Below are 27,662 nucleotides of genomic sequence, written 5' to 3'. Positions count from 1 at the left end.
TAAAATAAATAAGTACATAAATAAAATTTTTCAAGGAAGAGAGTTCCTGATAATTCCAGTCGGCTGTCATGAGAGCACAGAGCTGGTTCTAAGATACAGCTGCCTTTGGCCTGTATCCCCAGCGTCTGTCTCCAAGCTGGCACAGAGCAGACACTCAGAAAGATCTGAGGCCCAAATAAAGTGATCTCAAAGCCCAGAATGAGTGTTGAGCAGCTAGGATTGGGGGACGTCTCCCGTGACCTCAGGCTATTGAAACACACCACACGCTGGCAACCGTATAGGAGGATTGAGAAGCCATTGCAGTTTCCCCGTCGGTAGGCATCCCGACGGCCTGTCTCTGGTGGGCGGATGCTGGCAGCTTCCCCTAGCAGAAGTGGGGTTGGACAGAGCTTTGTGGTTAGGACTGGGAAGGCAGGCAGGAAGTGAACTGTGTCCCAGCAGGCTTATGGCTTAGCAAGTAAAACGACGGGCATGAGCCCTGAGAAGCTGCTGTGTGTTCTCAAAAGCCCATCACCCACTTTATCCAGTGCCCCCTTCTTTGGAACCTTTTTATTGTTGTTTTCTTGCTGAGGCATTCATTTATTCCATACTTGCTTTTTGAGTCTCCTATGCTTGGCATTGTCCTAGGTTCCCGCTCTCATGGAGCAAACTTTTCAGGTGGGGAAGGATGTAGTACAAACCATAGTTAACAAATAAAATCTTTCCAAAGAATTAAAAATAACTAGCCTTTATTGAGCACTTCCGGTGCTGAGCATTGTTCTAATACACGGGGGGAAAAAATAGGACAGAGAATGTGACAGAGTGGCTGCTGGGTAGACCTCTCATGTTAGGACACAGGTTCTGGCTACAGGGGAGGCAAAGAAATGTAGCCTTTAGGGGCGCCTGGGTGGCTCAGAGGGTTGAGCCTTTGCCTTCGGCTCAGGTCATGATCTCAGGGTCCTGGGATCGAGTCCCGCATCGGGCTCTCTGCTCAGCAGGGAGTCTGCTTCCTCCTCTCTCTCTGCCTCTCTGCCTGCTTGAGATCTCTGTCTGTCAAATAAATAAATAAAATCTTTAAAAAAAAAAAAAAAGAAATGTAGCCTTTAGCTGGTCAGCCATGTGCTGGCGAAAGTATGGTGGAGGAGGCTGGATATGGGGACAGTGGGTGGTCTTCTTGAAGCCACAAGGTTGAGAAGGGCCTCGTGAGCTGATAACGAGGGTTTGGGATTTGTCTCTGAGTGAGGTGAGAAGCCACAGAGCAGTTTTTGAACAGTACTGTGACCTTGACTTGGCCTTTAAAAGCATCTTGGGGGAGGGGCGCCTGGGTGGCTCAGTGGGTTAAAGCCTCTGCTTTCAGCTCAGGTCTCTTGATCCCAGGGTCCTGGAATCGAGCCCTACTTCAGGCTCTCTGCTCAGCAGGGAGCCTGCTTCCTCTTCTCTCTCTGCCTGTCTCTCTGCCTACTTGTGACCTCTGTCAAATAAATAAAATCTAAAAAAAAAAAAAAATCTTAAAAAAACAAATAAAGCATTGTGGGGGAGCAGCATGGAAGCAGGTGGGAATGGGCAGTGTTGGTGGGACTGTAACATGGGGCAGCCACACTGGGAGGCAGTTGGGCAGAGCCTCCAAAGTCTAGGTTTAGAGTTACATGTGACCCAGCAGTTCCCCTCCAAAGTATCTTCCCGAAAGAATTAAAAACACACATCCGCGTGAAAACTTGTAACAGATGTTCATAGCCGTGTTCTACACCCACCAACTGATGAATAAAATGTGGAATATCCATACAGTGGACTATTAACATTTGGCCGTAAAAAGAACAAAGCCCTGATACATTAAAAGCTTTATGCTAAATTAAAGAAGCGAGTCACAGTAGACCAGGTAATGCGTGATTGCGTTTATACAAAGTATCCAGAATAGAGAAGTTTCTAGAGACAGAAAGTGTGCTAGCGGTTACTTAGGCCTGGGTGAGATGGGGCATTTGAGAGGTGACGGTGGAGGTGTTTTGTTTTGGTTTCTTCTTGGGCTGGTGAAAATATTCTGAAATTGATAATGGTGATAGTTGCACATTCTGTGAATATTCTAAAACCCACTGAATTGTGGGTTTAAATGGATGAATTGTACAGTATGCGAATTATATCTCCATAAAGCTGTTAAAAACTTTTAAAGTTAAAAAATAAATACATAGGGCACCTAGGTGGCTCAGTTGGTTCGGCAACTGCCTTCAGCTCAGGTCATGGTCCCAGGGTCCCCGGATCGAGTCCTGCATTGGGCTCGCAGCTCCACGGGAAGTCTGCTTCTCTCTCTGACTTTCTGCCCTCTCATGCTCTCTCTCACTGCCTCTCTCTAAAATAAATAAATAAAATCTTTAAAAATAAATACATATACATAAAAATAAAAACTTTTTATATAATGGAAGCAGGGAGCCCTACTGGAGAGAGGAGAACATGTGGTTCTCTAGAGGAGAGTGGGCCAAGCAGGGGTGCCTGGGTGGCTCAGTCGGTTAAACGTTTGCCTTCAGCTCAGGTCATGATCTCATGAGATCGAGTTCCGCATCACGTTCCCCACTCAGTTTTATTTCTCTAAAATAAAATAAAAGGGGTGCCTTGGTGGCTCAGTGGGTTAAAGCCTCTGCCTTTGGCTCAGGTCATGATCCCAGGGTCCTGGGATCGAGCCCCGCATCGGGCTCTCTGCTCAGCGGGGAGCCTGCTTCCTCCTCTCTCTCTCTCTCTGCCTGCCTCTCTGCCTACTTGGGATCTCTGTCAAATAAATAACTAAATAAAATCTTAAAAAAAAAAAATAAAAGAGTGGGCTAAGCTCCCATTCTTCCTTGCCTTATCTCTGTCTCTCTTCCCCTCTTTGGTTTGTATTAACAGGATACAGAAGAGAATAAAACCAAAGGATTCGAATACTTACTGAAGGCGGCTGAAGCTGGCGACAGACAGTCCATGATCCTGGTGGCTCGGGCTTTTGACACGGGCCAGAACCTCAGCCCAGACAGGTACTGTGGCTGTCACTCAGGTAGTGCTGGTGGGATCTTGGGCTGCAGGTGGGGGCTTCCCTCAGTATCAACACAGACCCGGGTTCTGGGCTTGGCTTCCCCATTCCCAGTCTCCTGCTGGGGGTAAGTCATTTCTCCTCCCTGATCTCAGCCTCTTCCTGGTATGAAATGGGAATAATTAAAGAACCTGTATCCCAGGATGGTTGTGGGAGGGTTAATTGAGAGATGCCTATAATTCCCAATGTGCATGGCAGATAGCAGGAGATAAATGACGGACCTCTTAGCCATTGTGCAAAGAAAGGATTTGCTTTTTCACCAGAATAGTTGTCCCTAGATGATAGGATTAAGGGTGGTTATAGTTTCCTCTTTTTACTTTTATTTTTATTTATTATTTTTTTATTTTTTTAAAGAATTCTTTTATTTATTTTTATTTACTCTTTATTATTTTTTTGAGAAAGTGGGGGGGTAGAGGGAGAGGGAAAGAGACTCTCGGACTCCCAGCTGAGCATGGTGCCCAATGCAGGGCTTGACCCCACAAGCCCTGCCATCATTACCTGAGCTGAAAACAAGAGTAGTCACTTAACAGATCAAGCTACCCAGGCGTCCCTCTACTTTTATTTTTATTTTTCAGTTCGGAGAGAGAGAGGAAAGGAAGGAAGCTCTGGCTGTGGGTGATTCAGGCCTAGTGCGAGTTTCCAGAGTGGCTCTGAGTCCCCAGGAGGCTACGACTCTGGGGGTGCCAGCACTTTTCCAGTTGTGCCGTCGGGCCCAGGGGTCAGGACTGGTTTCTGCAGTGGGAGGAAGAAAGGGTGGCCCAGCTTCACCTCATCTCCTTGGCTTAGCCAGTGGGAAGTCCCAGAAGTTCCAACAGTGGAGATCATTTGGAGGAATTGAACGGGTCAAGGGACCCATTGCCCAGCCCTGTGGCTCCCACTGGGTCACAGCCACCCCTGCTGTCCTTGGGAGCCCATGGCTTTCTGGACAGGAGCAGGGCAGGCATGTCCATTGTCTGCTCCTACAGGGTTGGAGCAGTCTGGAGTCTCCCCTCTCTTTGGGTCAAGGTCTCATCTCCCCTCCCTGCATCAAGACTGTAGCCGTGTCATATGCAGCTCTCAGTGTCTAAAATGTCTTGATACGTAGCATCCTTCCTGTTCTATGTATCCCACAGCCCCAAAACTGACCAGATAGCTACTGTGGGACAATAATGCCCCTTTTTACTTGGACCGTAGCTTCATGTCTGTGATTTTATCTCATTGAGAGTGAGAATCGTGTCCCTTGCCTCTCTGTAATCCCAGCGCTTATCACGGGGCCTGGCTTAGTAGTTCAGTGAGTGAACCAGCACCTCTCTCGGACTCAGAGCAGGTCTTCTGAGCCCCGTTGTGTGGATGACTCAACTAGGTCTGAGAAGGGAAGGGACTTGCCCGTGGTCACCTAGCTAGCAAGTGACAGGGCCAAATCTTGGGTTTTCTCCCTCCAGTGTACTGTGCACCAGCCAGCTTCTCAGTGGACTCAGAGCTCCACTGGTATGGAGAGGAAGTGAACAAAAAAGACATGCTGTGATTACGTCAGGTCCAATGCCAACATGTATGGTGCCCATTGAATGCAGGGGTGGAGGAGCCTGGCACAGGTGGGAGGGGCTGGAGGTGGGCATTGCAGATTTGTCTTTAAGGTCCTTAGAAAGGCTTTCCTCTGTGTGTTTTCTCCTCATGCCTTTTGTTTACTTTTTTTTTTTTTTTAAGATTTTATTTATTTATTTGACACAGAGAGAGAGATCACAAGTAGGCAGAGAGGCAGGCAGAGAGAGAGGGGGAAGCAGGCTCCCTGCTGAGCAGAGAGCCCAATGCAGGGCTCGATCCCAGGACCCTGAGATCATGACCTGAGCTGAAGGCAGAGGCTTAACCCACTGAGCCACCCAGGCGCCCCTTTTGTTTACTTTTTATTCAAGATGATAGTGTTTTGTTTTGTTTTTGATTTGTTAAGAACATTTTTTTTAGATTTTATTTATTTATTTGAGAGAGAGAGAGAGAGAGCGTGTGCGCACAAGCAGGGGGAGCAGCAGAGGGAGAGGGAGAGAGAGAAATAGACTCTCCACCAAGCAGGGAGCCCGATATGGGGCTCGATCCCAGGACCCAGAGATCATGACCTGAGCCCAAGGCAGATGCTTAATTGATGAGCCACCCAGGCTCCCCTGTTAAGAATTTTTTAATGTTAAAGCTATCAATTTTTAGGCATATGCTTCTCTTTTAAAAAAAAAAAAAATGTTTTTCAGGGCTGGTTGCCATCCCTGTGGGGGGAGGGGGGCCACATTTCCACTTGTTGGCCATCATTACTGGGTTTGGGGCAACTGGTTTTTAATATTCATATAGTTAAATCTATCACGATTTTCTTTTATAGCTTCTGCTATAGTCATTTTCTTATTCTTCTTCCTCATTCCAAGCAGTTCCAGCCTCTTCCATTCAGGGAGCGTTAATTAAGGGCCAGCTCTGGGTAAGGCAGGGCCCCATGTAGGCCCAAATTTGCGTTTCTGTGGTTTCAGCCTTCTCAGAAGTTACCACTTAACACGGGAAGGAAAAGTCCTTGGAAATCCTGAGGCAGGGGGGGCACCCTGACCACTCGGGGTACTGTGGGGTGGGGCGGGGGTTGGGCAGAAATTAGGTCCTTTCTCCTCTTTCCGGTGTAATGCACAGATGGTTTGCCCTTTCTGTTAAATAAAATGGAATCGGTGTTCTCTCCTGAACCCCATGCCAGGCAGCCACGTGGTTACGTTTATTCCTTCGGCCTCCGTGAGGGAGGCTGAGCTATTTGCCAGGCCCCGAGAACGCAGCAGTGGACAAAACAAAGTTCCAGTCTTCTTAGAGCTTATGTTCTAGCCAGCAGAAACCATGATAAATGAGTGAATAAGTAAACAGGAGAATTGCAGATTAGGGCGGTTGTAGGAAATGAGGTGTTTGGGGATGATGCTTCCAAAGAGGTAACATAGGAGCCGAGGTTGGGGGGATGGGGAGTCAGGTATGGAAAGGCAGAGAATGAACGTTCCAAGCGGAGGGAGCAGCAGGGGCAAAGGCCAAGGGGCAGATGGGGTCTGGCATGTTCAGGGAAGAGAAGGGGGCCCAGCCAGTCTGGCGTTGAGGAAGGTTAGTGGGAGTGAAGATGGGGTTGGCCCATAGTGAGGAGTGAGGTAGGGCCTCAGAGGAGAGGCCAGCAAGGCACTGGCGCTGTGGCTCCTGGAACATTTCATGAGACCCACAGACTTTCTTATCTGCATCTCTCTTTGCTCTTTCCTGATGTGCTATAAATAGTTACTCACATGCTTAGTTAGTACACTCCAAGAAAAGAGCCCGCTGCCCTGTTTGCTCAGTATTTAGTGTTGTGTAGATGTGGGTGGAACATGTCTGCCCTCGGTGGCTTGGCCGTTCTTGTGCTATAGTAGGAGAAAGAGTTGAGGGTAGAGGGGCAGAACCAGAGAGAGAAGCCCGCTATTCTGGGGAGAGCCCCAGATTGTGCTGGAGGAGAGCCAGAGCTGGCCAGCACCGGCAGAGGCCTTGGCAAAAGGTCCCCCACCCACCTCTTCTCCTACTTGAGTCATAGGGTAGATTGGCTGGTGTCCCAGCCACTGCTAGTGCTAGCCCAGAGTGTGACTTTGTACAAACTAGAAAAACAACCCCCCTCCTCAAGATACTCTACACATCTGCTGGAAAACTGTGTAATACACCAGTCTTGCTAGGGAAAGCTACTTGACTGCTGTCTTAATATGTAAATCTGCAGTGCGAATGACAGCCCTTAGATGTGGTAGCATTGGGCACTAGGGGTCATGAATCATAGGTGGTGGCCCCGCTGGGATCCCTGATTTGTCCCTCCTGCTGATGGACCTCCTCCCTCTTGCCTGTTGCCATGGTAACTTCTAACTTTTCCTTTCCATGTCCTGGAAGGTGCCAGGACTGGCCGGAGGCTCTGCACTGGTACAACACTGCCCTGGAGATGACGGACTGTGATGAGGGCGGTGAGTACGACGGGATGCAGGATGAGCCTCGGTACACGCTGCTGGCCAGGGAGGCGGAGATGCTGTTCACTGGCGGCTGCGGGCTCGAGAAGGACCCACAGAGATCAGGTAGGGCCTGACTGTGCTGCCCCTGGTGGGGTGGGGGTGAGGAGGATCGAGCTGGGCTGGGAGGGATGTAATTCCTGCCTCAGTGGGAATTACAGCAAGACACAAGACTGAGTCTCTTCTTTCATTGGAGAGGAAAGAGATTCCTACCGCTTTATGGAGCTGGTATGCAGGTGAACACTTTTGTTTTAATGGTTACATATTAGGAGTTTGATATTTCTGCAGTTTTAAAAATTGAACTGACACTTTTATTACATAAAATTCACCATTTATAAGTGTATGGTTCAGTGGCTTTCAGTATATTCGTCATGTGGTACAGCCATCACCACTGTCTAATTTCAGAACATTTCTGTCCCCTGTTAGTGGTGATTCCCCGTTTCCCTGCTACCCCCATCCCTGGCAGCCACCAACTTACTGCCTGTCTGCATGGATTTACCTAGATGTTTCATATAAATGGGATCGTACCATACGTGGTCTTTTGTATCTGGCTTCTTTCACTCAGCATCATGTTTTCAGGGTTCACCCATATTGTAACATGTATCTGTACATCATTCCCTTTTATTACCAAATGATATCCCAGCATACAGATACAGTGTGTTTTGTTTATCCACACATCTGTTGATTTGCACGTTACATATATATTTTTTTCTGTTACATAATAAACATACTGACCTCCTAATTCCAAAGGACGAGACTAAATTTAAAAGTTTGAAAGTTAAAAAAAAAAACTAAGCAAATAATAATAATGCAATTATTATGCAATTCTATAATCTATAATGCAATTCTGTAATCTTTATGTGAAATTTCTAAATCCAGAAAAACTCAGAAAACCAAGTGTTTTTATATATGTTGCACAAATTTTCTTGGAAGTAAAACCTCTCCAGAACTGACACGAGGCTGTTCATAATCTTTATTTCTTCTACTTTATTTCTTCCCCTTCCATGCATTCCTCCCAATTAGTCTTGTCAGAATCCCCAGCCTGATTCTCATTGGCTCAAATGGAAACCCACCCACCCACTCTATACCAATCACTGAGCTCATGGAGATGGCTTATTCCGATTGGCTATGCTTAAGTCTGGGTGTCTGATTGGCTATGCGGAAGTCCGTAAGGCCTGGTGGGAGTCGGAAGGGTGCTCTGATTGGCCAGGCTTGAATCACGTGTCCACGCAGGGTCTGTAAGCGGTAAAGGGATGAGGAGTAGTTGAGGATGGCAGTTCCCAGGGAGGGGTTCGGGACGGGGGAACTGGCGAAAACAACAGGCGGTTCACCTCTTTGTGCCCCACTTTGCTCTTCTTCAGGCGACTTGTACACGCAGGCAGCCGAGGCAGCGATGGAAGCCATGAAGGGCCGGCTGGCCAACCAGTACTACCAGAAGGCGGAGGAGGCCTGGGCGCAGATGGAGGAGTAGCTTGCCAGGAAAATCCCGGCCGGCCAGTCCCAAGCAGAAGCGCTAAGACAGGAGGAAAAAAAGACTTACTGCCTTGCTTTAGGGGGTGTTTGGAGGGGAGGGGCAAGTATTTTTAGTGTGTTGTAAATCAACTTTTGTATTTCGTTGTCTGACTCTTGAAAATGTCTTTGCTATTAGCGAAGACACTACAGCTGCCCCTTAGGGCAGCATCTTGGGGAGCAGGGATTGAAAAAGCCCCCCAATTTTTTTTTTTTTTCCATGAGATATAAGAAAGTGCTTTTCTGCCATGGGTTAAAAATGGGGCTTTGGTGTCCTCCATGCTATTCCTTATGTTCCACAAATAAGTGAAACCATATGACAATCAAAAAAAAAAAAAAAATGGGGCTTTGGGCTTTGCTCGCCAGCTTTTTCAGGCTGAACTGAAATGAAATATCGGGCCCACAGAACTTGTTTCCTGAGCTGTGATGGGGAAGGTAGAGTTGCACCGTAGCTTTCCGTGGGGTGTGGATTATCATGATTTAGTGCAGAGCCCTACCTCTCAGAGCACTTGGGAGCACGAATGGCATTCTTCTGCGGATGTGTGATTGCACGGTACCCAGGCCCCCTTTCGCTCTTGGCAAAGGCCTACACACTGACCGTTCACTAATCTCCTCATTTAATTTTCTTCCCAAATGCAACTGATTTCCAGGAATACAGCCAAATTCCATCTTTCAGCATGCTTTTTACAGTGGGCTTTATAAAGCAGGTTTGATTTTTTTTTTTTTTTTTTTTGTATGCACACATTTACTACCTCTAACTTCTCCAGCTAGTGTAGAAGTGGGTGCACCTCAAATCTTTAACGTGTGAGGACAGCTGTTTGGAATTGGAGCCTTTCCTCCAAGCAGACATACATAACCTCACATCTCAGTGGCGGCATCCACAGTGTTTAACCCAAGTATCTCTGTACAGTGTTGCTCTGTGGTTCCTTAGCATCTGACATTCTGACGTTCCTATGTTGGCTCTGTTCCCCGGCCCCTGTGCTTGCCATTTTCTGCTTGAAGCTGCGCTGGTTTTCTTGCAAATTGCAGCAGGATGATTTCAGCAGCAGCCCCTTGAGATTTGTCTAAAATGTTTTGAGGATGAGAGGGCAAGAACTATAAACACTCATTAGTTGCAGTAGTTTCCCCAGGGCCAGGCTGTGGCTCTGTATTTAATGAGCTTTCCCTTGAAAAGGAGTAAGATTTAATATCAGTATGATTTCAGCGGGTGCATCAAGGCAAAGCGAACACACTGCTTTGATCAAGCCCCAATGCTGAAGCAGCCTCTCTTTCTGTGTTTAAAAATCAAAAAAACAAAACGAAAGCAGGACGTGACATACAAACTGTTCTTATCTGTCCGTGAAAACAGCTCTTTCAACACATTACTGTTAAGTGTTGTGGAGTCGTGAACCTGTGCCAGCATTTGAACCTTTAGTTCCAAAGTTCAGAGTGTGCACTAGGGGAAAAAAAAAAATCAAGCAGGCTCAGAATTACCCTTGAAAAAAAATCCTTTAGAACGTCTGTAAATTACAGGTTCCCTCATTTTTGTGTATGGATTCACCACAACCAGCTTCCTTTCCAAGTGGGGACTGATCACCCCTTTTTCATTTGCACCCCATCAAGGGGGTTGGCTTATGTTAGGTTTTTCGTTTGTGTGTTTTAAACCAGTGCATACAGTTAGTTAAATTGCATATGGTAAATGTAAGTGAGAAGCGGCATGATTGTGACTTAACTTCTTACCTTCTGTAAAGGGCCAGGTAGTAAATATCGTAGGCTTTGTGGGTCCTAGGGTCTCTGTTGTAACTACTCAGCCCTGCTGTCGTAGTGAAGAAACACCCAGGAACAGTACGTAAATGAATGAGCTTGGCTGATGTTCGAGTAAAACTTTTCTTACCAAAACAGCCTGCCTAGGCAGTGGTTTGCCCACTCGGCTGTAACCCTTGACTAGGGGGTTACTGTAGTACGCCCAGAAGTCAAAAGTGATACCAGTTTTTCAGCTTCCAGTGCTCAAAAACACAGCGCCTTGGCAGAGGAAGCCCTTGGACATAAATGTGTGAGCAAACGGAGAGCCAGCCCTAGTCACAGCACCTGATCCGTGGCTCTGTGTCTTCCTCCCAGTTAATGATTTGTTGTCCCAATTGGCTTACAGTGTCATTCCTCCAGTTCTAACCCACGCACCTTCACGCCCTTAGCTCAGCCAGCTTCTCTTCCAGGAGGCTGGGATGGCCTGGATAGAGAGCTTAGCAAATGCTTATTGAAGACCAGTGAGAGTCAAATGATCTGCGTGATGCCCAGATTGATCTGAGCCAGTAGAAGAGCTTATCCCACCTTCAAAACCTAGTTTTGTGCCTGCTAAAGCTGGTGAGGGCATTCCCCTCCCACCCCCACAGAAACAAAATGACATGCAGAAACAAAAGACGACCCCAGGACATTCCAGCCCAACTGGGAAGACATCAGAGACCATCTTCAAGGGCAAGAACAGGTTCAAGAGATCAGCAAAGTCTGGGATATGTCCTGTATCTTCCATCATAGATGGAGAAACCGAGGTTTTGAAAGATAAATTCTCACAGTGACCCTGCTGGTTAGCAGCTAGCTACAGCTAGGATTTGAAAGCTGCTGTTACTTAGAGGATCCTGGGAATAAAATTTAAAATTAGATTAGAGTGTAATGTCCCTTTCAGGTTTGCTGTAGGGTTTTTGGTTTTTTTTTTTTTTTTTTTTTTTTTTTTTTTTTAAAGCACACTTTGTTAGAGGGGAAAAAAAAAAATCTCAAACCCCTGGACATCTGAAAACCAGCCCCCTCTGCCCTCCCCTGAGGCACTGTGGGGATTCATCGTCAAATGCAAACTTGGGGAACCAAGCCAGGTAAAGTGCCCTCCTTGCTATCTTAATGACTTCCTTTCATCCCAGCACATTTGTCTGTGGTACTGGACATGCTTTACAAGTGGACACATGTTTACAAAAGCATATGCAGCTTGTGTGGGGGAAAGGAGACAAAATATGCATTTTCTCTGCATGGATTTGTGCCTGTTACTCCTATTTCTACTCTCAAGGTAACCATTTAACTTAGACAAGGTGAACCCTGGGTGGGGCCCAGGGGAGTGGCCTGTGTTACAAATTTATTTTTGCATATGTATTCACTTCCATATGGTCTTTTCAAATAAAGTGGTTTCTTTGCTTTCCCTTTCAAATTCAAATGTCTCCTAGTAACAAGGGACAGAGTGGCCGACTGGATGAAGTAGCTGTGGAAGGAGGGGGATTTGGGGAGACAGGCCCCATCTGAAAGGATTAGCTGGGATTCAGCTCCAAGTGATTGTCACCACAGGAAGTGTGTGGGCACCACGTCGCCCCATTTCCCAATCTTTCAAGAGCTGCTGAAATTGGATGTGTGAATGCAGGTTCTCCTGATTTTTAATATTTCTAATAAATTCTAATTAAAAAAAATTTTGTCTAGATTTGGCCTTATGTGGTCCTTTTGCTTTAAAGTGTGTGAACCTCTTTTTTCCCCCATTTTTCTCATCCATAAGACAGAAAGGATAATCTTTATATTTCAGAGTTGTCATCCACTTCAAAGAAGATAATGCACGTTAGAGATGCTCTGTGATACAGAATTTAAGAAAATCTTGGTCACTGGTATGTTCATTTGGTTTTCAAACTAATGCTTTTTTAGCTTAAAGTAATTTGAACTTAAGCATAGTGCGATGAAGTCACACACTTGGGTCCATTGGCTCCTGAGGCCCCATTAAAGTGACAGGGAAAGATTTTCTTAATGGCAAAAGCCCATGAGGCTGGAAAGCAGAGGGATTATAGTTGGATTAGCGCTGAGAACTCCGCTGACCCCAAAGGGTGAGGCATTAGTACCAGGAACCTGAGGAAGGGGAAGTGAAACGGGGCTAAAAATACAGGGTCAGTTGAAAGACAAGGTAGCAGACCAGCTCACCTTTGCATGTAGCCTGCTGGCTTCCTGTCCATCACCCTGCAGAACCCTGGGAGGCCAGGCAGAGTACAGAGTCTGGCTACTTTACAGAAAAGAGGGTTAAGGGGGAAGTTACCATATTGGGTGTAAAGGCTTCACCAGTCGCCTTTCCCCTCTCTGCTGCTGGGCATTGGCAGCCTGCCTTTGCTTCTCCTGGCAGAGGGCAGACAACTGGAGAAACCCCTAGGGAGTGTGCAATGACCACTTAAAAAGGTCTTTCCTCCTAATGCTAACTGGAGGTAGCACCTCAGTGGAAGGACCTCAGCCGCCAAACCCTACCTACACCGACAGGAATTCCCACACCTTTTAGAGCCCCATTCTTAAACGTGAGTCAGCCAAAGATCCCTACGTAAGGACAACAGAAGGAAAAAAAAAAAAAAAAAAAAGACACCAGAAGAAGCCATCTTGGAGGAAACAAAATGCAGGACGGTTACCTTAAGAAACAAAAAATCTGGTTAATTTTCTTAGCTAAGATACTGCAGGTGCGGGGCGCCTCGGTGGCGCATTTGGTTAAGCGTCTGACTCGGTTTCAGCTCAGGTCATGATCGCAGGGGCCTGGGATTGAGCCCCACATCAGACTCTGCGCTCAGTGTGGAGTCTGCTTGAGATTCCCTCTCTCTCTCTCTCTTCCTCTCCCCCTCTCTCCCTCTGCACCTCCCGCTCATGCTCTCTCTAAAATAAAATCTTAAAAAAAAAAAAAAAAAAAAAATACTGAGGGGACCTGGCTGGCTCAGTGGGAGGAGCGAGTGACTCTTCATCTCTAGGTTGTGGTTCCGAGCTCCGTGTGGGGTGTAGAAATTACTTAAAAATAAAATTTTTTTTTTGCATCCACAAAAAGAACAGATGCAATTCTAAAAATTCACGCAACAGGGGCGCCTGGGTGGCTTAGTCGATTGAGTGTCTGCCTTTGGCTCAGGTCCTGAGCCTCAGGCTCCCTCCTCAGTGTGGTGTCTGCTTCTCCCTCTTCCTCTCCTCCTGCTCTTTTTCTCAAATAAATAAAATGAAATCTTAAATACACACACACACACAAATACCAACAGTGCAGAAAATCCTTGCTAAAAAAAAATTCATGCAACAAAAGAGCACTTGTAAATTGAGTACATTCTTAATTAAAGGGTTGGAAAATAATGGAAGAGATCTTTCAGGAAGGGGAACAACAATATCAGTGATGTGGTGTGGTTTTTTTGTTTGTTTGTTTGTTTGCTTTTTTAATCTGTTGGAGTCTGGAGCCAAAGGCCAAGAAAGGATCCTTGAGATGTCTTTGGTGCAAAAAAAAAAAAAAAAAAAAGGTGATTTTATTAAAGCCCAGGGACAGAGCTACTGCCGCCCCCAGATTGTAAGGAGCAACTGATTATATACTTTGGGGTTGAGGGGGGTAAAGATAAGGGAAGTTACAAAAGGATTTTCATCTACTAAAGAAACTGAGAGGGTTTCTAGATCTTGTTACTGTCAACCCAAGGTGGTTTTTCCCTCTAGCAAGACACTAGCATTAAGACAGTTGGGAGCGTCCAAGAGGTTATACTCTGACCTTGTCAGTGGGCTGCAGGTTATAAGGGCATTTAATTTTATCTACACTTCCTTCTGCCTTTGTTTCCCACATAGTCAACCAAAAACCCCAAAAAGATGAAAAATGTGAGAGAAAATTCTAGAAGTCAGAGGAACAGGCTAACTGAGCTGTACATTGTTCTACAATAAAACACTTAAAATGTTACCGCTTTTGCTTTGTGGAGAAATTAGCTAAGAACAGCCCAAGGTTATTTTTGTGTAGTTTTGAAAGGTTATTTTTGTGTAGTTTTGGGGGTTTTTTTGGTTTGTTTTAGGATTTTATCATTAAGTAACCTCTATACCCAACACATGGCTTGAACTCACAACCCCAAAACCAGCAGTCACATGCTCTTCCAGCTGAGCCAGCCAGCTGACACCCCCAACCATGTGTGGGTCTTTGTTTTTTTTTTTAAAGATTTTATTTATTTATTCGACAGAGAGAAAGGGATCACAAGTAGACAGACCAGCAGGCAGAGAGAGGGAGGGGGAAGCAGCCTCCCCGCTGAGCAGAGAGCCCGACACAGGACTCCATCCCAGGACCCTGAGATCATGACCTGGGCTGAAGGCAGAGGCTTAACCCACTGAGCCACCCAGGCGCCCCTATGTGTGGCTTTTTTTTTTTTTTTTTAAGATTTTATTTACTTATTTGTCAGGGACAGAGGGAGAGAGAGCGAGCGAGCACAGGCAGACAGAGAGGCAGGCAGAGGCAGAGGGAGAAGCAGGTTCCCTGCTGAGCAAGGAGCCCGATGTGGGACGCGATCCCAGGATACTGGGATCATGACCCGATCCGAAGGCAGCCGCTTAACCAACTGAGCCACCCAGGCGCCCCTATGTGTGGCTTTTTTAAAGATCTTTCACTTGGCCATTTAAAATTTGAGGCCAGAGTTCTAAGATCGTATTTTCATAGGTAAGATTTTCATACAGGCTTCTAATAGAAATTAAATTTGCATGTAGATATAGTTGTCATTTTTACTAAATTATATTTGCCATGTGTTGATTAAAATTTAAAGAAGGGAACTCAGTCCTACCAGTATACAAATCATTTAGCAGTAAGCAAATAACTTTCACTGTAATACAGTGAGGGTTCCAGAAAGGTTTAGTTTCTTTCCTTCTACCTTGACATACATACAAGTATTTCAGGTCACCAAAAGGAACTCCTAAGTCTGGTTAGGACAGGGTCTGGTATTTTCCTTTCATGAGCCGTTTGAAACATCCACTTGTTTTGTTCCTACACACTTCTTTCTGACTTAATGCACATTTTCAGTTTTCCCAATTACAAACTAAATTCTAGAGAGTTAGAGCTCTTAATAAATATTTTTTAAAGATCTTATTTATTTATCAGAGAGAGAGAGAGAGAAAAAATATGGACAAGCAGGCAGAGGCAGAGAGAGAAGCAGGCTTCCTGCTGAGCAGGTAGCCTGATGCAGGACTCGATCCCAAGACGCTGGGATCATGACCTGAGCTGAAGGCAGCAGCTTAACCAACTGAGCCACCCAGGCGTCTCTGGAGCTCTTGTATTAAGTAGTATCTACTGGGGGAAAATAAACAAGTGTCATAGTTTTAACTAAAGCAAAAGAAAAAAATTTTTAAGTCTAAGAGCCTAATTCAGGAATTTGACACAATAAAGAGGATAGAGAATCTTTTTTAAAAATTTTTCAAGACTATTTCTCAGAACTGAAGGACGTATGTTTTCCAGAATAACGAGGCCTATGACTACCTAACACACTGTATAATGTAAGACCTATGCCAAGATTCATCTTCATGAAATTTCAGAACACTGAGGACAAAGGATCCTGGAAGCTTCCAGAGGGAAAGAACCAGTTTCATACAAAGGATCAAGAATCAGAATGACTTCAGATATCATCTCAACAGGAACATTGGAAGTTGGAAGATGATGCCTTCTAAATTCTGGGGGAAATGCTCTTAACATACACTTATATGCCCAAATTATTAATCAGGTACAAGGATAGAATACAAGGATAGAATAAAGACATTTTCAGATCTGTAAGTTCTCAAAAAAATTAGCCTTTCAGGTACTCTTTCCAGAAGTCACTGGAAGATTTGCTCTATCAAAGGAAGGCTAGCGTGTGTGGGAATAACAAGAAATGCACGGGATCCAGCACCAGACTGGGGTGAAATCAGATCCCCAAGGGTGAAGAATGATCTGAACATGGTGGCCTTGCCGGAAACTTAGAGTTTATAGTCCTGTGGGAGCGCCAGCTGGCTGAGTTCGTAAGGCATGCAACTCTTGATCTCAGGGTGCTGAATTTAAGTCCTACGTTGGGGGTAGGGTAGAGTTTACTTTAAAAAAGAAAAAGAGGGGTGCCTGGCTGTTTCAGTGGGTTAAAGCCTCTGCCTTTGGCTCAGGTCGTGATCCCAGGGTCCTGGTATCATCCTGGGATCAAGCCCTGCATCCGGGACACTCTGCTCAGCAGGGAGCCTGCCTGCTTCTCTGCCTACTTGTGATCTCTCTCTGTCAAATAAATAAATAAAAATTTTTAAAAAGATTTTATTTATTTATTTGACAGAGAGAGATCTCAAGCAGGCAGGCAGAGAGAGAGGAGGAAGCAGGCCCCCTGCCGAGCAGAGAGCCCGATGCGGGGCTCGATTCCAGGACCCTGAGACCATGACCTGAGCCGAAGGCAGAGGCTTTAACCCACTGAGCCACCCCGGTGCCCCTAAATAAATAAAATCTTAAAAAAAAAAAAAAAAAGAAAGAAAGAAAAGAAAAAAAGTTTATGGCTTGATAAGGGGCTATGGAAGAAATGTCTTCAAGAAACTGAAGCAATCAATATTTCATGTCTGCGTGGCAAGGAAGGACAATTTGAAGTTGAGTTAGGTACGAATTATAGAAACTAGACATTTTTTTTCCTCAGGCGATTGTTAACTATGAACATTTTCCACAAAAGGCAAAATAATAGTTGAGTGTATAACTAAGCTCGAGCTTAGTGAGTGCTATTTACTAATTTCCACAGAAATGAAATAACAGTATGAATATTTGGAAGACTGGGGTAGGGAGTGTTTCCCATGGTGGGAGTAGAGATGGTTACAGTTCACTTCTTACTTTCCTTAGTAGGAAGCCAGTCAGGAATATCTAAAACAAACAAACAAAAAACCAAAAAACTAAAGCAATGTAAGCGTGTTATTTAGACATTTGGTAATAAATATCAGAAGAATCATCTGAGACAAACCATAAGAGACTCTTAATCTCACAAAACAAACTGAGGGTTGCGGGGGAGGGGGGTAGGGAGAGGGGGTTGGGGTTATGGACATTGGGGAGGGTATGTGCTATGGTGAGTGCTGTGAAGTGGGTAAGCCTGGCGATTCACAGACCTGTACCCCTGGGGCTCATAATACATTATATATTAATTAAAAAATATATATATAAAAAAAAGAATCATCTGAGAGCTGAAAGTGGTCGCATGGGGCAGATGGGGCAGGCATACTGCTGATTTGGTAACAAGCCTTACAGAATTGATACACATATTACAACTTTGATAAAATTATCAAAGTAAGAATTTAGGGGCGCCTGGGTGGCTAAAAAAGCATCTGCCTTTAACTCAGCTCATGATCCCAGGGTCTTGGGATGGATCAAGGGCTCCCTGCTCAGTCTCAAATAAATAATCTTTTTTAAAAAATTTTTATTTATTTGAGAGAGAGACAGAGTGAGAGATCATGAGAGGGGAGGTCCGAGGGGGAAGCAGACTCCCCATGGAGCTGGGATCCTGATGTGGGACTCCATCCTAGGACTCCAGGACCATGACCGGAGCTGAAGGCAGTCCCCCAACCAACTGAGTCACCCACGCGCCCCTAAATAATTTTTTTTTTTAAAGTAAGAATTTAAAATAGCCACAATATAGTTATAGTTAACAATACTATAATAGTTAACAATATTTAACGATATTAACAATAGTTAATAATATATATAATTTTTAAAGATTTTTATTTATTTATTTGACAGACAGAGATCACAAGTAGGCAGAGAGAAGGGGAAGCAGGCTCCCTGCTGTGCAGAGAGCTCAATGCGGGGCTCGATTCCAGGACCCTGGGACCCTGGGACCATGACCCGACCAGAAGGCAGAGGCTTAACCCACTGAGCCACCCAGGAGCCCCAATAGTTAATAATATTAAATTACGTCTGGTAAGTTAAAAATTTATCATAATAACTAATGTATCAAGCATCTACTATGTTTTATCGAATCTAAGCATCGATTTTAAGACGTACCATTATTTTATGAATCAAGTAAGTAAAAAAAACAAAACAAAACAAAAAAAACTACTGAAAATAAACCACCTGCCATTGATCACAGGATACAGGTCAATTGTAGAGATATTAAAATGTGAAACACAGTTCTGAGCGACGAGATACAGTATGTCAGTCACTGGGCTGGGTGCATACAGTTATCTGTAACCTTGCAACAAACGTCAGTATTATCGTGACCTTTTCACAGATGAGAAAGAGGAGGCTTAATGTGGTCCTATGGCAAAACCATTTGCGAAGAACGTTCTCATTAGTCAAGAAGGAAAGTTGGAAGGTTCTAAGATCAGATGTCGTCAATGTTCCAATATAAACGGTGACAACTGAGGCTCCCATGTTACTCTCATGGGCCTCCAGCACCTTCCTGGGACACCAGGTGCTTGTTTACAAAGCTGAGATGCAGAAGAATTGAGGGGTCCCCCACCAGCAAAGGGCCTCACAGCTGTATGTGTGACTCAACATAGGACATCCCACTCGGGGCTGTCAACTTAGATGGATCTTTGAGTGGTCAAGGTGGAGGGTGACCGCATGTCCCAGTTTACCAGGGAGAGCCCTCGTTCACGCCGGTGCCCTAGTTTTTCTTCCAATTAAGCATTTGTTCCAGAAAAGAAAGAAAGAAAAGTGCTCTGAGCACCGAGCTGAAGGTGTATGCTCTGCACGCAACCGAAGCGTGTGTCCTTTTTGGGAAAGTTCCTTTTTGGGAAGCCCACCGTGATCATATGGTTGCCTTGGCTGTAGGTAACTCAGTGCTAGTTAACTTTTAGCAAAGAAGCGACTTGCGGGGGAGGAAGCAACTTAGAGAATGGCAGGTAAAAGGGAAAGAATCAGGCCTCAGAAAGAGAGGTACGAGGGCAAGTGTGTAGATCCAGGAAGCAGAAGGTGACAGATAGATGTCTGGAAGTTCGGTTTACTGCCTTACTGAGGGTTATTGAGGGCCAGATTCAGAGTCCGATTCCCAGGCTAAAGCCTCTGATTGGCCTAATTGGGTCTTGTGCCCGCCCTCTTAGCGCTTTTGATTGACAGTTCCTTGTACACCGCCCGGAGAGTGTTTCCCAAAGGAAAAATCAGTATTGGAACCAGAAGACAGGGAAAGGGAAAAACAACAGGTTCTCACCCAGGCAGAGTATTCCCTTTGGGGAGGAAGTGGAAGAGGGCTCTGAAGTTTAGAAGAGAATGTTAAACTTTTTGGATGGTTTTGTTGCAAGCCTATGTCAAAATTGTGTTGCAATCTGGCTGCCAGTGTGGATCCCCTGGGAGGCTAATTCAAAGATTCACATTAGGAAAAATTTTTTTAAAAATCGCTTTTTAATACTTTTCCACCTCTATCGAGTAAATCACACAATCTTTAGTGTACAACTTGATGAACTTCTGAACATTTTCAGCACCCCAGAAAGCTCCCTTGGGCCTTTCCAGGCAATACAGCCCCACCCACCCAGCCAAACTCAGCACAAGGTTGACCACTTTTTTACCTCTATCCTGGTAGACACTCTATAGGACAAGAATGATTAAAAAGATTGACAGATGACCGTCAACAGGGTGAGTAGAAAATTAGCTTCGAAGTACAAATCTCAGTGCCATTATATTTCTTAAGAAGAAGCTTAAGCGTTTTATCAGGAATGTTCATTTCTTTCCAAAGAGATTCGTGCAGAAAGGTTTGGTCTCAGTCCAGGTTTCAGATAAATTTCCTTTGATGGAAGCAAGGGAGTGAAGAAGGGAGGGGATCCAGGACTGAGTCCCCATAAGCTGAGGGCTTATGATATAGAAGGTGCCAGCCTTCACCTGAAAGTCCCCAGATTGGGGTTGGGGGACAAATGAACAGTGTTTGCTCTGTGGTGCTTCCTCCCTCCACCTGCCCCATTAACCAGGGGCAGAGAAGTAGGGACACCAAGGGATGGTGAGGATTTCAGCCCTTCCCTCCGTCTCCCCTGTTTAAAGCTGCTGGGATGCTGTGGGTCCAGGAGTTCTGATACAACATTCTGCTTCTCCTGCTTTTTAGGTTTGCATCTGATTGACACAGACAGCTGTGCAAGGGGGCTTCGACCCTGCAAGAAACTCCCAAAGGGAGGCCCGGAGCTCTGCCTTTCAGAATCAGCCTGCGTCTGTGCAGGATTCCTGTTAAGTACCCCGTTCAGTTTATATTAGTAGGGACAGACCTGAATTGCTCCAGAATCTTCTGTCAGAAATACCTCTAGCTTCATCTGAGCCCCTACCATGCAAGTGGAGTTTATTTCTTATGATGGACGGCTACAAGGTAGCACTAGCTTGAGCAGATGAGGGGCATTTATTGTAATGATAAAAGGATGTCTCCACAAATGTGAATCCCACTGGGTCCTAGGAAGGATCTTGAGATGGGAGCCGGAAAACCTTCAGGATTTCTCTATGACTCTCTTCTTCTGCTTGTATCATTCTTTTCTCCCCCACGCACTGGCCTTCTCTACTTCTCCAATCTATTTCACAAAATATGGCCATCCCAAATCTCCCTTTCTCCCTTGCTCCTGTCAGTCTTAGAGCCTAACACTTTACACTCTAACACTGAAGACAGTAAAATTAACAAATCAGGAAACCACCATGTCTCAGTTCAGACTCTCAAAAGAGGCTCTGATTGGTCTGACCCGAGTGCTGTATCTACCACAGACACCCCTGCCCATGGTGTGGCAGGGATGGGGGCACAGCACCGAGGGGACTGCCAGGGATCCGCTCTTTGGGCAGTGCAGGCAATTCTTAGAAAAGTGAGATTAGGCAAATATTCCAGCAATTATCCTTTACCATGAGGATATTTCCTTCTGGAAAACTCGGCACACAACTCACAAAGTCCCTCCTAGTACTAAAACACTGCGACTAGATGAATGCCTCTTTCGATCTTAAGAACTATTCCTCATTTAGCTTGAATCCCCAACAATGGCTATTCTGTGTCCTCAATAGATGGCTGCTACTGTATTTCTTTAAAAATTCCTTTAAAAGCAACAAACTCTCCTGATGCAATGAAATCTTTGCATATCAATATTTATGTTAAAAGTAGATGGGGGAAAAACTCAGTTGAGGAGGAATTGAAGATAAGGAGAGATATGGAATGCCCAAATGTTAGGGTGTGTGCTAGTTAGATATTAACCAGGAACTTGAATATAGCAATATAATATAAACAACTAAAATGTCCATATTCGTATCAAGGAATAAAATCTCTATGCATTGGTAATAGACCTCATAATGTTGGAGTAGAGGAACATGTTTCAGAATGATCTTGGCACAATAATATTTATGAAAATGGAAAACATACAGAAGACCATTCTATATATTGCTCATGAGAATATATGTATAAATACACAAATATCTGTATCTATATGTATAAATATATATAGATATGAAGGGATAAAAAATGGATTGCATACACATCAAGTCATAATAATAGTCATAGCCAAGGGAGGATGTTTGGGAAGGAGGATTTATTTTTAATTTGTAATGGTCTAATATATTTTTATTTAAAAAAATGTTTAATGCTCTAGTATATTTTTAAATGGATTTTTAAAAGGACAGCATATTCATATTGTTTACTGAATAACTTTTAATGAAAAGTATGTATACAGGAAAAGAATTGGAAGTGAAATGCTACAATATTAGGTGGTGAGAATGTGGGTGATTATTTTTTCTTTGTACTTTTTCTATATTTTTAAATATCTATTTCCATTAACATGGATAGATATTTTAAAAGTATATTTGGGTGAAAAAACAGTTCAGATTAAGAGTAATAGTATGATAATATTTATGTAAAAACCCATACACAATAAAAACATCAATTCTCTATAGGTATCTATGTATGCATATGAATATATCCAAAAAAATCCACATAAATTCACAGCAGAAAATCCAGAAAGATAGATACTAAGCTGGTTACCTCTGTGGATGGGACTTAGGGTCAAAGATAAAAGAGCATTGTAACTTATCTGCAAAGTGTGATATTTTGCAATAATTCACTATTTGAGTAACTAAAAATTAAAACTCATAGCGTTTCAGAGTAAACTGCTTACACCAGCTCCCCCGATTTTGTTTTCGTAGCCCCTAGGGAGAATTACTGCTGGAATCCGTCATTTCTACGGAGATACGTGGCTCCTTCTGAGGTCTCCGGGTTAAACAGCCGACCCAGAACACAGATTCTTAAGCTGCTTTTCGCTCTAAAACCTATTTGAAACGAATCTGGGTGTAATTATTGGAGCAAATGTTTTCTTTTAAAATATATGACACATTCAAAGTAAGTCCATCGAAATCAGGCAAAGCACTAGAAACGTCAGTGAAATTTGCTCAGGAAACTATTAAGTAGCTTCCTGGAAGAACACTTCACGAGCTGGGTAGCGTGGCCGAGCGGTCTAAGGCGCTGGATTAAGGCTCCAGTCTCTTCGGGGGCGTGGGTTCGAATCCCACCGCTGCCAGGGTGCTTCACTTTTGGCTTCTCCGCCTTAGTGGGGTGTCCGTTTTGTTCTTTTGCCGGATCATCAGCGCCCCCTGCTGCCAGACCCGGCCAGCGGCCGGCATGAATGGAGCGGCGAGGAGGCGGGTCTGCTCGCGTCGGGGCGGGGCATTGTGGGTAAAAGGAAGCGTGAGGCCCGGCCCCGCTCCCCCCACGTGTCCGCTGGAGTTTCTCCACCAGCAACATGGCCGCTGCCTAAGAGAAGAGCCGGGCCACCGCCGCCTCTGCAGACCGCGGGTACCTGGGCCGTTGCCACCGCCCGCGCGCGGCCCCCGCGGAGAGGTGAGTGCCGGGAAGGCAGCGCACGCCGGGTCTGGAGTGGGGCCGCACTCGCGAGGTGGGCCTGGGCAGGGCTGCCGAGTAGGCCGGGAGGCCCGCGCCGCGCGGAGCTCAGGGGCTGGGGGCCTCCCGGGACTCGGGCGGGAGGGATGGGTAGCCCGCTCCCGTAGACCCGGGCCGGCCGCGGGCTCCGACCTCGGCCCGGCCCGGGAGTCGGGGATGTCGCGGCCGAGGCTGCCGGCGGTGACTCAGGGTCCCGCAGCCGTGCTCCGCCGGGCCCAGGCGGGCCTCCTGCGAGAGCACCTGTCCGAAGGCAGCCGGTGTCCCGCCAGCGCGGCGGCTAGTGGCGATGGCTGCGTGGTGGGCGTGAGAGGGGGCCTGACCACCTGCGAGGAAGGCGAAACCCATTGGACAGTGTGGCCCGGGGCTGGCGGCCCGCCCCGCCGGCCAGGGCGGGGGGGTACCCAAGCGTGCCCCGGCCCCCTCCTTGCCCTGAGCCAGAGCAGCCTCCGCCAGGCCAGGCCCGACATTCTTCATTCACCTATTCAGGCCACCATTCAGCGTTCATTGAGAGCCAGCACGGTGCCGCGGGTACGGCCCCGACCGTGGGGTTGGAGGAGGTGTCTGTCAGTAAGCACGTCAAGTCAACCCGTACATAAACAAGGTCGTTCAGCTGTGTCAGCGTTAAAATCGGAGGGCGACGAGGAGGTCTTAACAGTCGCCAGCGTTTCTTCATCTGGGAAATGGGGATAATAAAATTGGCTGCCACTTAGGGTTGTGGTGACGGCTAAATAGGGTGAGACGCTAGGAGCCCCAGCTCGCAGGGTTTGATTTGTGGCCGCGTTGTGCTCTCCGACATTGGAAAAAAAAAAAAAAAAAAAAAACCCCATGTTGCCAAGTAATAACAAAGCTCTCCGCGGGTTACATTTATTACCTTAGTTAATCCTCACCGCAGCCCTTGGGAGGTTGGTACTTTTAATATCCCCATTTTAGGGATGAAAATAGTGAGAGTCCTCCAGTCGAAACAATTCTCAGCGGGCCACCGATTGGAAGTAGTTGAGGTGGGATTTGAACCGGTGGCGTTTCATTCTGAGAATCCAGGCTCTTACCCACTATCCCATACTGCCTTTTATTGAGGAGGTGTGCAGCATAGTGGTTAAGAATACGGATGGTTGACATCAGCCAGACCTGGGCTTCCTCTCTGGCTCTGCTATTCTCCAGCACAGTGACCTTGGGCAAAATTGCCTACTCTCTAAATCTGAGTTTCCTTGTTTCTTAACTGGGAAGGATGAGTCTTGACTTAGAGGACAATTGAGAAGATGAGAACAATTGTGAAGTCCTTGGAGAAGGGTCTGATGCTAGTTAAGGGTTAATGAGTACTTTTTCTCCAGACTAACGCATTAACACAGGTGGGAGCTGAGGTGACCCAGAGTGGGGAGTTGTCTAGCCAGAGACACACACAGGCATTTAGAATCCAGACCTTGAGACTGTTTGTCCTTGGAGCCCTTTCCTCTTAACTGCATTGTACTTTGTCTTCTCTGCCTAGTAGCTAGAGAGACTTTGGAGATGCCTCTGCATTTCCGATTGTCTGACAGGTTAGATTCCCAGGTGCACCGGGATGCACCCAGGTGTGGGTGGCACTCTGGTATTTCCTTTGCTGTGAACCCCTCCTTCCCTCCACCTGGTGTCCTTGTCTCCTTTCCCTTTGTTGGTAGCTCCCTCCTGGGGGAAATTTCATGTGCCGAAGGGCACAGCCACTGCCACAGAGTACCATGATTGGCCACAGGACCCCCAGGTTGGTCACAGGTGGTCACTTCAGTTGGAGAAGCTTGGTTTGTGGCTGGGAGGTCTGCTTCTGCCTGGGTCACAGCCCCTGTCTGTCTGCAAATGTCCATGAGACTCAAACCACGAGTCCACCAGTGTCTGGATGGGGCTGATGAAGGGTCTGTAACCGCCTGATTTCACGCGTTCATTTATTTCATTTATTTGTTCTTTGTACTGTATTGAGCGTCCACTTCATGCCAGGCACTGTTCTAGGTATTGGGAGAACAGCATGGATTTTAAAAAGAGATAATAATCCTTATAACAACTTGATCTCTACTTTACGGTTGAGGTAACTGCCAGGCCCTGTGGAGCTTACATTCCAGTGCGGGAGGCAGGCAGCACAAACGCAAACAGACTAGACAGTTCCAGACGGTGAGAACCGTGAAGGAAAGAAAACAGGGAGAGGTGGTCGTGACTATGAGCTGGTTGGGAGGGGCTCTTTCAGGTGGGCGGCCAGGGAACTTCCCTCCTGGAGGGGGTGGGAGAGGAATATCTAATGAAAAGCAGCCCGCTTTGAAAAGACCTGGGAAAAGCGGATGTCATGCAAAGGTCTTGAGACAGACTGGGAACTCTTTTGGACCCAGCAGATGGCCACCTGGCCATGTAGATGGTGAGGGAAAGGCAGGGGCAAGATCACGTAAGGCCTTGAGGCCATGGAACGGAGTTTGGATTTTATTCTATGTGGCAGGTGAAGGGTTTTGAGCAGGAGAATGATGTGATTTACTCTTTTGCAAGGACAGCTGTGGCTGTTTCTGGGTGGACTGGAGGTAGAAAAGAGGAACCTCGGGGAGACTTGTTGGAGCAGTACTTTTCAATCACGGATCAAGGTTTATTAGTGAGCGGTGCCTGGCTGGCTCAGTTGGTAGAGCACGGCAGGGTGTTGAGTTCAAGCCCCACGTTCGGCATAGAGATTACTTACAATTTTTTTTATTAGTGGGATGTGAAACCACCTTGGAGGATTGTAACCAGCATGTTTAATTTCAAAGAATGAGGGCAGAAAACCTCACTGCATCACATCTAACAGGGGCACTTACGCTTATGTGAAACCTTGATTTAGTTTTGTAATTGTGTGCATGTTCAGGGTTGCTTATATGCGGTGGATTTTTTTTTTCCTCTTTATTTTTTAATTAACATATAATGTATTATTTGCCCCAGGGCTACAGGTCTGTGAATCACTAGGCTTGAACGTTTCCTAGCACTCACCATAGCACATACTCTCCCCAGTGTCCATCACCCAACCACCCTATCCCCTCACCCCCCCAGCGACCCTCTGTTTTGTGAGATTAAGAGTCTCTTATGGTTTGTCTCCCTCCTGATCCCATCTTGTTTCATTTTTCCCTTACCCCTTAGGACCCCCTGCCCTGCTTTCAAATTCCTCATATCAGAGAGATCATATGATAAAATTGTCTTTCTCCGATTGACTTACTTCGATTACATAATACCCTCTAGTTCCAACCATGTCATTGCAAGTGGCCAGATTTCATTTCTTTTGATGGCTGCTTAGTATTCAATTGTGTGTGTATTTGTATATATATATCACATCTTTGTCCATTCATCTGTTGAGGGACATGTAGATTCTTTCAATAGCTTGGCTATTGTGGACATTGCTGCTATAAACATTTGGGTGCACGTTTACATTTGTATCGCTACGTTTGTATCTTTAGGGTAAATAATCCAGTAGTGCGATTGCTGGGTCATAGGGTAATTCTATTTTCAACTTTTTGAGGAACCTCCATACTGTTTTCCAGAGTGGCTGAACCAGCTTGCCTTCCCACCAGCAGTGTAGGAGGGTTCCCCTTTCTCCGTATCCTTGCCAACATCAGTCATTTCCTCATGTGTTAATTTTAGCCATTCTGACTGATGTGCGGTGGTATCTCATTGTGGTTTTGATTTGTATTTCCCTGATGCCGAGTGATGTGGAGCATTTTTTCATGTGTCTGTTGGCCATCTGGATGTTTTCTTTGCAGAAATGTCTGTTCATGTCTTCTGCCCAATTCTTGATTGGATTATTTGTTCTTTGGGTGTTGAGTTTGATAAGTTCTTTATAGATTTTGGATACTAGCCCTTTATCTGATATGTCATTTGCAAATATCTTCTCCCATTCTGTCAGTTGTCTTTTGGTTTTGTTGACTGTTTCCTTTGCTGTGCAAAAGCTTTTTATTTTTTTAAATTTTTTAAATTCATTTTTCTTTTATTATTTTTTTAAAGCTTTTGATCTTGATGAAGTCCCAATAGTTCATTTTTGCTCTTGTTTCCCTTGCCTTTCGCGATGTTTCTAGGAAGAAGTTGCTGGGGCTGAAGTCAAAGAGGTTGCTGCCTGAGTTCTTCTCAAGGATTTTGATGGATTCCTGTCTCACATTGAAGTCTTTCATCCATTTTGAGTCTGTTTTTGTGTGTGGTGTAAGGAAATGGTCCAGTTTCATTCTTTTGCATGTGGCTGTCCAATTTTCCCAACACCATTTGTTGAAGAGACTTTTTTCCATGGGATATTCTTTCCGGTTTTGTTGAAGATTAGTTAACCATAGAGTTGAGGGTCCATTTTCTGGGCTCTCTATTCTGTTCCATTGGTCTATGTGTGTGTTTTTGTGCCAGTACCATACTGTCTTGATGATGACAGCTTTGTAATAGAGCTTGAAGTCTGGAATTGTGATGCCACCAACTTTGGCTTTCTTTTTCAACATTCCTCTGGCTATTTAGAGTCTTTTCTCATTCCATATATATTTTAGGATTATTTGTTCCATTTCTTTGAAAAAAATGGATGGTATTTTGATAGGGATCTCGCTAAATGTGTAGATTGCTTTAGGTAGCATAGACATT

At 45.5% G+C, this 27,662-nt stretch overlaps 2 protein-coding genes and 1 non-coding gene across 5 annotated transcripts in view; all 3 read left to right on the top strand.

Moving 5' to 3' along the window:
• The window catches only part of EEF2K (eukaryotic elongation factor 2 kinase), a 60,625-nt gene extending 52,084 nt beyond the window's left edge, over positions 1–8,541 (top strand). Inside the window, exons 16-18 of one of the 2 annotated variants that reach the window (XM_032843944.1) lie at positions 2,851–2,975; positions 6,905–7,083; positions 8,379–8,541. In XM_032843944.1, coding sequence (XP_032699835.1) covers positions 2,851–2,975; positions 6,905–7,083; positions 8,379–8,488 — 414 coding nt within the window. In that variant the 3' untranslated portion in view covers positions 8,489–8,541. Of the gene's footprint in view, positions 1–2,850; positions 2,976–5,415; positions 5,609–6,904; positions 7,084–8,378 lie in introns of those variants that run through there. The other variant, XM_032843945.1, reaches the window with a different exon arrangement.
• A 14,081-nt stretch (positions 8,542–22,622) lies between these two features.
• On the top strand, positions 22,623–22,704 carry TRNAL-AAG. Its single transcript has one exon. It is a non-coding gene; the product is annotated as a tRNA-Leu (tRNA).
• Positions 22,705–22,917: 213 nt separating this feature from the next.
• The window catches only part of POLR3E (RNA polymerase III subunit E), a 38,156-nt gene continuing 33,411 nt past the window's right edge, over positions 22,918–27,662 (top strand). Inside the window, exon 1 of one of the 2 annotated variants that reach the window (XM_032843959.1) lies at positions 22,918–23,024. The gene's annotated coding sequence lies outside the window, so the exon portion shown is untranslated. The remainder of the gene's footprint in view (positions 23,025–27,662) is intronic. The other variant, XM_032843956.1, reaches the window with a different exon arrangement.

Source organism: Lontra canadensis, unplaced genomic scaffold (assembly GCF_010015895.1).
Source record: "Lontra canadensis isolate GAN:19392208 unplaced genomic scaffold, GSC_riverotter_1.0 scaffold146, whole genome shotgun sequence".
In the NCBI taxonomy this organism is placed as follows: domain Eukaryota; kingdom Metazoa; phylum Chordata; class Mammalia; order Carnivora; family Mustelidae; genus Lontra; species Lontra canadensis.
Note: the sequence above shows the minus strand (reverse complement) of the source record. Positions and strands in the feature narration are given on the sequence as shown.